Raw genomic sequence first — 12,456 nt, forward strand, 5'->3', positions numbered from 1 at the left:
CATGCTTATGCCGTTTTATACTGGCGTTAACATTTAACAGGGAAGCAAACGCAGCCCTTGCTGTTCCCAGAACCTGTTTCTATGGGGTGTTTGCCTCTGGAGTGTAACGCATACGGCTGAAATAGCGCGTGAACGGCAGGTCCTGTCTTCCAGCACCGCGCGCTGCTCTTCATCTGCCGTGAGCCTCACTCTGACTCGCGGCGCAGTGAGCCGGCGTGCAAACGCAGCCCCTGGATGTGGCATCACCTCCCACTTACTGCAATCTCAGCAAGAGAAAGGCTACTTAGCCAGTGCGTGTGTGTATGCGCGTGTGTGTGCGCGTGTTGTGCGTGCGCGCGCGTGCGTGTGTGGGCTGGCTCCATCTTAAACGTGCTGTGGGCCCTTCTGCCACTGAGCAGAACCCCTTCACAGCTTAGCTCTCTAATGCATCATCAGATCAGCCTGCAATGATCCTCTGAGATTCTCTTAGAAGGCAAAACTGGAACAAATAAGATGTGTTTCAGCTGCCGGAATGTGCAAAGTAAAAATTAATTTTAAAAATATTACTCATAGCCCTGCTGTAGGCTGTATATAAGTATTTGACACGATTCTTGTGTCTGTTATATCATGCACTGCATGCATATTTATTTTTAAATAATCTTCAAGTGGCACAACACAAAAAGAAAATGTTTTGAATTTTTTGGTATTCTGACAGCAGATAGTGAAGATGATAGTTTAGCTGTAATTAAAATTAGAAGCCTTGAATTTCACACTAATTTAGCTTTGCATAAATGTAAAACCTCTTATCCAAAGATCACGAGGAATGTTGATTACGTATTTGATTAGAACTACTGGAGTCAGAAGTAATACAATTTCCAGAGTTTTGGGCAAAAACAAAACATCCATGCAGGTTCCTTGCGCTTTTATGTGAGTATTACATCATTAGACCTCAGAGCAGTGGCCGGGGAGGTGAACGGTGTTGGTTTGAACCTCTCGGAGAGACAGCCCGTGGGATTAGAACTGCAAAGCACGTTAACATTTTGAAATGCTGCAGAGTGAGAGAATCAGTAAAGGAAATGAAAGGAAGATGGTGAGATGAAGGAAGGATTCAACAGGCAAAGATGAAAAGTCTAGGTAACAAAGACCATAATCTTTATATGCAAAGCACTCTATATGACTGTTTCACCGATTGTTATTTAAATATCAGCCATTTGCTCCTTTCATGTAGACTCTGCATTCGTATCACAAATACTGAGTTTCAATTGATGTTAATAATCTACCCAGTACGATGATAATAAGACAGTTTGAAAGAGAGGCTCCATCTGTAATTTGCCTCCGTGATGAAAGAATGAAACAGAAGAAAATCCCGGCTTTGATCAGGGTCTTAGGAGAGGGACTCCAAAGAAGAGTCACTGAGAAGACACAGTTAGCAAAACCACTCAAAGTTCAGCAAAATAATTATATTGCTAAATAATTTAAAATGTGCAGCAGGGAAAATCAGCAGGCAGCCAGGCTGCTGCGCAGAAACCACCCAGAGCGGATCGTGCAGTGTGCGGCACATCGAAAGTATTGACAGGGGATTCTCAAGAGGGTGGAAAATTGTATTATGACTCAGCATGTCATCGTTAGCCGATGCACGCCGATGAAGCGGGGACATGTGACAGCTGAAGGACTCTACAGCCATCCGGGGCCCATTCATGGTCATGGCGGCTTCTCATTGGTGTAGCACTGTATGACTCACAGTGATGGGTGTGGCACTGCAATTGGTTAACCTATTTCGACCTATTTTGCTCCCCTCCCAAAAGGGTATAATATTGCTGGTGGAGGCTACTCTTTACTCACCCTCCCTCTCCAAATGGAGATATCAAGATCTAATTCTTAATCGGAATGAAAAGTTAGCTGGGTGATCGTGCAGGATCTGCGGAGATTTGGTCCTGTGCTGCGTTTCCTCTGCCTCCACCTGTAGCCTCCCCGAGAGCGTGAGGCTGCTCATCTCTGTGGGCCAGTGACTGGAGTGATGTCACTGCGGGGTTCCTTCAGAATGACCCTTAACCCCCCAGTTACCCCAGGGACACTGGCTGACCCCGCTCTCTGATCCTCGTCTGCACATCGCTTTGTGCTAAATAAAATAAAAATGTTAAAGTGCGTCGAGTGCAGCAGCTCTCGGGGGTTCCAGCCGGGGCTGTTCCAGAGAGCGTGCTGAAGAGAGAGCATCTCACAGTGAGGCAGCTTCATGTCACCAGAGTAGCTCATCAGTGCCCGTTTCTCGTCAACTTCATGTACTGCAGCCTGGAAATACACTCTAGATCCACGGCAGCACAGCTGGCTCCCAAAGCAGCCGCGATGAAAAGCGGCATTATTCACTTCCAGCAAATGGCCGTCGTGTCAGATCCACATTGCGGCTGTGCATTCCTCGCCTTCCGCGCAAATAACGACGCTCCGGCTCATATTGTGCCATTAAAGCCGCATAATGGCTTTTCTCATATTCCGCGTGACTCATCCACTCTGGCGCTGGAGATCCGGAAGGCAGCACGACGATTCCTGAGATTGTAAACACTCTGTCATAGGTGTAATCTTTGTTAAACAGTCTAATGAAGATAATCAGTAAGATGACATATTCTACCCAAACAAGATAATTGATTAAATGAAGAATGAAATACAACTTAAAAAAAAGCTTCGCGCCCACAGACAGAATATGTCATGGGAATATATTCTAAGATGCACTGGCTGCAGTCCAGTGGTCAACTGCACAAATTAAACAGTTTGTATAAACACATCGAATTTCCATACTTTTTATTTCAATCAAATGCTATAAAAAGGGGTTGAAATAAGCGTTTTATTATATCAGAAATGTAGGACGGTGTTCCGGCTGGCAGCCCCGCAGGGTATTTTCGACAGAAAAGTGCAAATGACCTCTTGGAAAACAATGTAGCATAGCAACGTGTCGGCATGCGCGAAAGAGGCATTAAACACCTTGCTTTTTGGGTGTCAAATGTAAAAAAAAAGAAAGAAAGAAACTTTTAATAGCATAAAAGCGGTTTGTTATTGCCAGTATAGAAAGCTAACAGTGGATCTTCAGTCTGATTAAGATATGGATGGAAGGGACGCGTCCCTAGTAATATTGTGGGAGTGTGTCTGGGGGGGTTCGGTCCTGATTTGGTTCCCACCGATGCTGGAAGCAAACCTACGCAGTTATACACTTATTTATAATGTCACGCTTACCGTTTCAGAAAACTCAAACATTCACTTTTGCGTTTGGAGTTCTTACGTACCGAAGTCTTAAGTTGGAAAAAGAGTCCGGTTGAAATATTCCATGAGTGGATTGAACAGAAGAGGAGCCCTGATAACTGTATATTGAAACGAGCTGTATATACGTGTGTGCAAAGCAAAGAACACATGCAGCGTGGGACTGGGTGTCTGGATTACGGCAATATATAAAATAACAAGCATGTGCAGAGGATGGATGGATGGATGGATGGATGGATGGGCGTTGTAAAAACTCTGCAGGGATCGTTTCGGCGGCAATGGGGAACAGGAATTAAAGTCCGAGAAGTCTGAAGTGTGGAGGGTTTGGGGGGGGGGCGTGCGAATAAAATGAGATGGAAAGGCAATTGTGAATTCAAAGAGGTTTATGAAACGGAGAGTTAGAGAGAGAGCACACCTCCCTCTCCTCTCTCCCCTCACTGCTCATCCCTCCCTTTTTCTCTCTCTCACACACAAACAGCTCAGCTCCCGCTCGTTAAGCCGCTGCTGCAGTGACGGAAAAAAATCTCCTATAATCTTTTTTCTTTTTTTAACATTTCTCGGGCTTTACTCCTGATGATCTATCGTTCTTTGTGCTGGATATACGGATCTTATAGCCGGAGGATTTTCTGTTGTTTTTAATTCCGCAGTTGAAATATGGAAATGATACGGCGCACAAAATTAATATGAATCCGAAGTAGGACTAACTGGACAATTACCATCGTTGCGCGTAAAATCTACGAAATGTTTCGCTCTGTATCTCCAACTTAGGATGGTCCAGCGTGATTTTGGGGGGTACATGCTCGAGTATGTACATAAACAGACTAATTATCACTATTTAGAGGACAGGTAGACCATCGAGTATTCGGAATAGGGGGAGAGAGGCTTGTGATTGATTCCCTCTCCCCCTTTTAATTACCTGCCTACGATTATTTCACTCCGGGTTGTATTTTTATCAAGATCCCGTATTATCATGGATGTTGCGAAATATTAACTAAATGTTGCAATTCGTCTTGTATCGTAACTCGTAAACGGTTAATCGGGAGCTGCATGCATGTGACGGGCGATGTATTTCAGGAAAGATCATGTAGAAATGATTAAATTCAAATAATTAAACGTTGAAATTTAGATAATTATTCACAGAATTAGTCTAATATGCTGCGATTTAGGTTTATTTTGGCGTCCTAATGTTATTATCTGCATCTGGTCAGAGCGACTCTTGCTTCTTGACCTTTATATCTTTGGTTCCTCTCCGCTAAACTCCGGTCGAATCGTCACACCATACGGTCATAGACGGGAAATCAATAAAAGCTTCAGATCGACACATTTACTTCACTGATATTTGCCGTTCTTCTGTTCCCGAGGGCAACACGTGTTGAACACGCGTGTTAGTATTACAAAACATTTACCATGTCCACTGACAACCATATAAATCAAATTTTGTAGGCTACCAGGCATGTAAAATATATAAGTATTTGTATTTGCTAAGGTATTTTCCGTGAGTCTATTAGGGGAGTTTCTTTTCTTAAACTGGATCGATTTTGAAGATTTTATACAAGTTTTTATAAAGTATTCCACTATAGTTTTAGATACCCGTTAGGTAAATGGAAAAAAATATTTTCTTTAAATGCAGCATAAATGTAAATATAGCTTTAGTTTACACTAAAACGTCTACGCCACCACAACACAGGACTTACTGCGAATTCAGAATTACATCTTCTACAAACCTTACTTAGAATTTTTTTTTTTCGATTTGCCGGGATCTACAGGCTTGCGGAGAAGATGGCGATGCTCCGGTCGCCTTCCGGGGGGGCTCGCAGCCTTTGGCCCAGCCACACTCGCCTTCTCGCTGCCATGTGTTTACTACTGCTCTCCTGCTCATGCCCGTCTTTAGGCAAGAAGAAGCTGTATATCGGCGCTTTGTTCCCGATGAGCGGCGGTTGGCCTGGCGGACAGGCGTGTCTCCCATCAGCTCAGATGGCTTTAGAGTTGGTCAATAAAAGAACTGATATTTTACCGGACTACGAACTGGAGATGATTTATTACGACAGTATGGTAAGTACCCTCGTTTACAACTTTGGTGTGTAATTATTTACGCAGGTATATGCGCAATAGTTCGCGGCGAGAAAACAGCCAATTAACCAATTATCTAACTAGGCTGTATGTTAATTTTTAATTAAAATTAGCTTTCTTGCAAAACATGTTGAACGTATGAGAATTACTTCATGTGGCTTTGTGGTGTAGTTATATGCGTTTTGGTAGCATATTATTATTGTTTCTGACTGTTTAGGAACTTTCTGTAACTTACGCGGTCTGTCTCCAGTAGCAAAATCACATCACAGTTGCCAAAATTTCATGCGTATTACAAAGCAGCATGTTAAAAATATATTAGAAATATTTCAATTCATTATAATATGCGTAAAACACCCGTTTCTCATCTTTCACGAGATCATCTTTCTTTTTTTTGAGACAATGTGATGTTGCGATAACGCGCTATACAAAAATAAATTGTTTGTTTGTTCAGACCCGTTATATGTAAAGTGCTTTGTGTTAATTACTATTGTTAAAAGCGCTATATAAATAAAATTGAATTGAATCATATCTATGTCCGGAGAAATAGCTGTATTTGGTCAATCTGTAATTGATTAAAAATAATGACAGTGTGGCACAATTTTAAATATAGCAGAAGGATAAGCGGTACCTTACTTTAAAAACGGAGTTCACCGTCTTACACTTTCTAAGGCACTCCCACTGTTTGTTTCTCACTTGTACATTGAGTTCAGTTCTATCCTAAGGATACATCATCGTTTGCAGTACGCCTCCTTCTGTCTTCCTACGCATTCCCAGTGTAAAGCGGCCGGGAAAGCCTGCATACCAGGCAAGAAACAGTTAACTGCATTGTAGCTTTTTTGTAAGAGACTTGCTCTGATTGGCTTAAACGGTTCTGCATTGGAACCTCACTTCAAAGGAGGAGAGAGTTGTCATAGCAACGGTTGCTAGGGTATATACAGCTGAAACATATCTACTTACTACTTCATTTTAGCAAAATATTAATAGCATCAAACTGTGCACATGCAGTTTGTGCAGATTTAAAAGTATCTTCATAAATGTGAACCTCTGGTGAGGTGTGGTGGGAGGGGCTTAATTGTGTTAAGTCTGGCAAGGTAGTTTTCCTTTTTTTTTCTTTTTTTTACAAACCTTTGGCATTTCTTCGGCCAGTCAGAGCACACGATTGCATACATGTGACCGTAACATACAGTTCAAATGGTTTGCCGATGTGTTTGTGTTGGATAACAAAAACAAACGAATAAGGTTTGTATTTGTAAATGACAAGCCTTATAAGTTTATATTTCCTGTACTAGTTTGTTTTCCGACAGTGTAAATGCATCAAAAAGCTTTACATTGGACAATTAAATATTGTGTATAAACTTCGTATAGTTTGTATAAACCAGTCATAACAGGAAAGGCAGAAAAGATTATAAGTCTTTACTCAGCTCTCTATCGATCCATCCATCCATCTTCTGTAACCACTAAACCTATTCAGGGTTGCAGGGGGTCTGGAACCTATCCCAGAGGCTAAGGGCACTGAGGCAGGGAACCACCCAGGATGGGGTGCCAACCCATCACAGGGCACAAGGCAGGGAACCACCCAGGATGGGGCGCCAACCCATCACAGGGCACAAGGCAGGGAACCACCCAGGATGGGGCGCCAACCCATCACAGGGCACACTCATACACCAATGGGCAATCTGGTAACTCCAAATCACCTCAGCATGTTTTTGGACTGTGGGGGGAAACCAGAGTATCTGGAGGAAACCCCACGATGACATGGGGAGAACATGCAAACCAAACCCACAAGCCATGGTGGAGACTCAAACCCTGGTCCCTGAGTGTGAGACAACAGTGCTAACCACTGTGCCACCTCCCAACTCTCTATATAGAGCTATATCAGGCCACTATGGAGACTTTTCTCTTGTTACAGCTGGATGAAAGACAATCTGATTAGTTCTTAACCAGGACAGAGTAGGAAATTAGATACGTAAGAACTACAGACATATGTTTTGTATTATTTCTTAAATTGGCCGTGGTTTTACACCTGTCTAATTTAAATCTTAATACCAATTATAGACATGCCTGTAATGCATCCACACGTAACAGTATTTGCAGATAAGTTGATCGACCAGGGTGTTCCACACACTTGTGGACTATGTTGCCTACAGTAGGCCCAAGGGAAGTCGTTAGAAGATGGATGGATGGAATTAGCGCTTATTCTTATGTATGAACCAGAGTTACTTTCAGCATGGCTTCCTGAGCTTTTTGGACAAAATAAGAACAAATAAAGCATCAAAATACAATTCTGAAGACCGTTTTCTCTGTGAACCATGAGCTATTTTTGCCGATCCTGGGGCAGTGAGACTCTTTTCCAAAACATGTGTTGAATATGCAGCCACGTTTGCTCAATCCAACGAACCTCAAGTAAGAGAAGCTAATGGCTGGTAGTTTTTGTGTGCAGATGCTTAGCATATAGTATGAACACACACATATGCGTACCATTACCAGCACATCAAAGGTCGTACATATTCAATAATCCAGGGAAAGATGTGAGAGAATTCAATGATAGAAATGGACAGGATTCTACTGTTATGTAGAGTAACTTCAGAGTAAGGGTTTCCAATTCCTGGTCGCTAGTCTGTGGCCGTTATTAACTTTCAAAAATGAACCATAAATTTTCAATTTTGAAAAGCCCCTTCATAATCACACCTTCTGTAAGCATCTGAAATAAATAGAAACTGTTAAATTTGTGAAACTGGCAAATGGCCAGAGGCACCTTTAGGTTGCTGTGCTAGATTCACGCCTTTCAGCAGAGTTTGTCACGTGGCTCCCGGGTCGTGACATCTGCGAGATGTTTAGGGCAAGCTGCCAGATGGCAACACATGACTTTATGATAAAGAGCCGGGCTGGTGTAGGTGGAAGGTTCTCACAAAGAAAGCTTCTTCATAAACCCAGGCGGACAAATTCCCAGTTCGCTATCTCAGAGCAACTGCGCATGCTGTGGGCTAGCTGCCATGTTTGAGGTTTATCCCCAAAGCAGTATGTGGATATTTATTTATGTCCTTCTCATGGCTTCACCAGTAACATAGCCTCAGCATTTTACATGAAGTTGCACCTTGGATCACCCCTGAAGACCACTGGAATGCCTGAAATATCCGATGGGTCCGGTAGATATGGTGTTTGATCCCCTCCATCAGCGAGAAGTCATATTTTCTTGCTGTTATCGACATTTCACATGCATTCTTAGGTCATTTCTTTCTGAAATATTGCGCAGAAACTGCTGCGCAAAGGAGATCTATGACATCACTGTTGTTAAGGAATGTGTGAGGTCATCCGTCACGGTTACAGGACGCATCAGTGCAGTGCACTTATTCCCCTGCTTATAAAGGACAGTGAACAAATGGATGCACAAACCATGCGCCCACATCGCATCTCCCTGCCTCTGTCTCCGTCAGTGTGATCCAGGTGAGGCTACCAAGCTTCTCTACGACCTGCTCTACACAGAGCCCATCAAGATAGTGCTGATGCCTGGCTGTAGCTCCGTGTCCACGCTGGTTGCAGAGGCGGCTCGGATGTGGAATCTCATAGTGGTCAGTGCATGACCTGCTCCCCTTCCGTGTCCCTCATATTACATCACTTACACTTACGGGCCTAGATCCTACACTCCCCTACAAAAGCAAAACAAGGTAACTGCAAATTTTATCCAAACTGAGGTAAGACCACAGTTGGGTATCTTAGGCTCTGTTTTAGCTTGTGGTGAAGTATCTTAGTTCGACTGCTCGATTTTGAAGGAAACACTAGCATTTACTACCTACCTGCTACACATACAGGTGGAGAGTTAAAAAACTGCGAAACCCTTTTCCCCAGTTTTAGCGTCAGCGTTAGTTATTGCGCTGTGCCGTCACTGGGCCGTACAGCTTACCCATAATGCCCTAATGTTCGCCCTGTTCGCTATCCTGTTATCACACTGCTGCATTTAGTGTGATTTTTGTTTTAAAAAAGAACTGCATTAAGAGCGCTCCCTTATTCGTCATGCCTGCCATTTTTCAGGGACTCCGAAATCTGGCATAACTAGGGCAGCTGTGGGGTTTAGTGCCCCCACACGGTGTTACATTGTAGATAATAAAAAGCCTCGACGCAGACTTTTTTTCAAGAGACTGTGGCCCCCCGATGCTCGCTTTTATCCCCAGGCGTCGTCAGACGCTGCCAGAACACTGCAGTCTTCGGTGACTTCAGAGATTTCTTAGCGTATGTCGGTGGGATGGCGTGTGCAGTAAATCTGCTGGCCAAAATCAATGATCAGTGATTTTTATTCATTTAAATGTCCCCAATTTTATAATACTCGTGAATAATTTCTCAATTCATGCCCTTGATGTGGTTAAAAGACAAACAGATGCTTTCTTTATAGAAGGAAATTGACGCCACTGGTTTTGCTCTAGACGCCCGTTTTTAATTCTCTGCCGGGGCATTTGAAATTGCAAAGTATTTATTCGGTTTATAAGGAAAAACAGAAATCCCCCCCAGACTGAGTGATGTTAATTGTAGGTTGCGTGGTAGGTAAGCATAGAAAATGCATTTGCTGAGGTCGGCCATATCCAGAAGCTGGTAAAGATCATTAGGCAAAGTGCTCATTTGTCATAGTAAATGCTAAATAAAAGCTCTCAGAAGACGCGTTCCAGGGCCGTAATGCACTAAAGTGCCCTTTTCTTCATCCTTCTCGCAGCTGTCCTACGGCTCCAGCTCCCCGGCCCTGTCCAACCGCCAGCGCTTCCCCACCTTCTTCCGCACGCACCCCTCTGCCACGCTGCACAATCCCACCCGCGTGCAGCTCTTCCAGAAGTGGAAGTGGACCAAGATCGCCACCATCCAGCAGACCACTGAGGTCTTCACATCGGTCAGTGACCGTTTCCCTCGTGTGCTTAGGCTGACCCAGCAGCCAGTAGCTCATCACGTAGGCTGTCTGACACACTCGTTCAGCCTAGTCTCGTCGCAGTTAGTGCGTTTATTAAGCATGAATTTTGTCTAGTTATCTTAAGCTATCTATTCTCATCCCCTTCGCTATCCCAGTAATGTTTCTGAATCGTATTTTCTGCAAACCGGACCGCCCAGGTCATTTGTCCGATTGAACCTTATTCAACAGCCTTGTTTGACTCTTTTTGATAATTGTCACTTTTTACCATAGATGGAATTTTCCCATTGTTTGGAATCTAATTCACCAATGAAGAGATGTTTTGTTCAGTAATCTATTTAACTAGTATTTAAGTTTGTGTTAGACTAGTTATGATGGTTGTTTGTAAGGATTATACAGGTAATTTTGACAACGTAACATTGATAGCTAGCTAACTAACTTCTTTGTTAATTGTAAATATAAATCAAGATAAGTTTGTGTCTGACATAATTGCTTTGCTGAGTAAAGTCCACGTAAGTCTATTTAAAATATTAATCTGTTCACTGAACGGCTGAGTAAAGATGCATTTCTATTTATCATGTGCTAATGGTGTCTCATTGCGTAGTTTTAGGTTTATTTTGTAAAGTAGTTTCAGAGAAAATGCATTTTTTTACGCAGCTGAATAGAGATACGTGTTTTTCATTGGACATTGGCGAAATACTCTATGTTGCTGGTTGGTTCTCGCTCTGTGTTAGCACTCTTTCTTATGTGATTTCTGTAGTTTACTTTGTCTTACTTTAATGTGACCAATTACTCCGAAACAAATTCCTGGTACTTGGGATGTATGTGGCGAATAAAGTTGATTGTGATTCTGATCTGCTGACCCATCGATCCACAAACGCATCCATCCTGTTCCTCGGTGTCACCCTCTCTTTAGACTCTCGATGACCTGGAGCAGAGGGTGAAAGAGGCTGGAATAGAGATCAGCGTCCGGCAGAGTTTCCTCACCGATCCGGCCGTGGCTGTCAAAAACCTGAAGGTATTTTGACGACTGAATCTGTTAGGATTCTTTGCCGCTTTTCATTGCAACGTTCACAAAAGCGTTAAATTATTTAGTGCATGAAAACAACACTGAAAATTGAGGAATGGATCTTGAAGAGGCAGCATCGGCTTTTAGGCAGCTACTCCCTGAAGACATAAACTATTATCCATATTCCGATTGCTTATTCAGTACAGGGGTTGCCTGGGAAACATGGAGCCCCTCCCATGCAGTGCAGGACACATGACAGTCCACTGCAGGACACACACACACACACGTTGACGTACTATCTAACCCATACCTTGCACTAACCATAAGTAACCAAACACACTACAAGACTTTAGGCAGTCTTAGTTTTTTGATTGCATTCACAGATCTTTGTGGGCACCTGAAAAATGGTCCCCACAATGTCAAAATAACAGGTTTTTATTACAAATTTGGTCCCCATAATGTAATATGAACATAAGCCACACACACACTAAAATGCTAGCTAGCCTAAGTGCGAGGCCTTGGATTGTGGGAGGGATGTGGGATTTCCAGAGGAAACCCACAAAATTTGGGGAGAACCTGAATCCTCGACACGCACGGTGCAAGGAAAGGGACTCGAACCCCAACCCTGAAGTTGTGATGCATTCCAGTTACCCAGGGAGCCTCTGTGTTGTTTCAAATAACTTACAAACGCACCCATATTTTTCAAGATTTTCAGCTTTAGTTCATCCTGGTGCTGTAATATTAGTGGCTGTGTCGAGTGTAAACATTAGCTTAAAAGCTGCATAGCAGGGTGTTGACTGGCCTACATATAGAAGTAATCAGATGTGCTTCATGAGAATGTGGCAGAATCGGTTTAAACAGCATTAACAAATGTTGGCTCTAAGGACTTAAGCAAAGGAACCCTTTTGGGTACAACTTGATAACATAATATTCTTCCCTCTGGGAGATAAGGAAGACATGCCTCCCTTCATTTAATTGCTTATTATTGTAGTGTATCAAGTCAAATGAAATCTGGAGATCTTACCTCTGGGGGGTTGTTGGCACGGTGACACTCTCTGCTGCAGTGTCTCATTCATGACTTCATTAGGGGGTCCAACCTCAGTGACAGATGTTGAGATATTTTATTTTTATGTTTATATTTTCCTATAGTTTATGTGATATTAAGCTCCGAGATCTAAAAGCACCATCAACGCAGATCACTAAGATCACATGGAGTGATATAATGAGAAGAATAATGATAATAATAATAATAATTTCCTTTGGT

At 42.9% G+C, this 12,456-nt stretch overlaps 2 protein-coding genes across 5 annotated transcripts in view; one reads left to right on the forward strand and one right to left on the reverse strand.

Annotated features, from left to right (window-relative positions):
* The window catches only part of LOC125749589 (lysosomal thioesterase PPT2-A-like), a 71,029-nt gene extending 63,568 nt beyond the window's left edge, over positions 1–7,461 (reverse strand). The window contains exon 1 of the mRNA XM_049027013.1: positions 7,458–7,461. The gene's annotated coding sequence lies outside the window, so the exon portion shown is untranslated. The remainder of the gene's footprint in view (positions 1–7,457) is intronic.
* gabbr1a (gamma-aminobutyric acid (GABA) B receptor, 1a) overlaps positions 1–12,456 on the forward strand; it is a 48,011-nt gene that overhangs the window by 22,444 nt on the left and 13,111 nt on the right. For all 4 annotated transcript variants that reach the window (XM_049026966.1, XM_049026963.1, XM_049026965.1 and 1 more), the window contains 4 exons: positions 5,117–5,277; positions 8,730–8,864; positions 9,998–10,168; positions 11,100–11,201. In XM_049026966.1, coding sequence (XP_048882923.1) covers positions 5,117–5,277; positions 8,730–8,864; positions 9,998–10,168; positions 11,100–11,201 — 569 coding nt within the window. The remainder of the gene's footprint in view (positions 1–5,116; positions 5,278–8,729; positions 8,865–9,997; positions 10,169–11,099; positions 11,202–12,456) is intronic.

The sequence above is a fragment of the Brienomyrus brachyistius genome, chromosome 9, assembly GCF_023856365.1.
Source record: "Brienomyrus brachyistius isolate T26 chromosome 9, BBRACH_0.4, whole genome shotgun sequence".
Taxonomy (NCBI): domain Eukaryota; kingdom Metazoa; phylum Chordata; class Actinopteri; order Osteoglossiformes; family Mormyridae; genus Brienomyrus; species Brienomyrus brachyistius.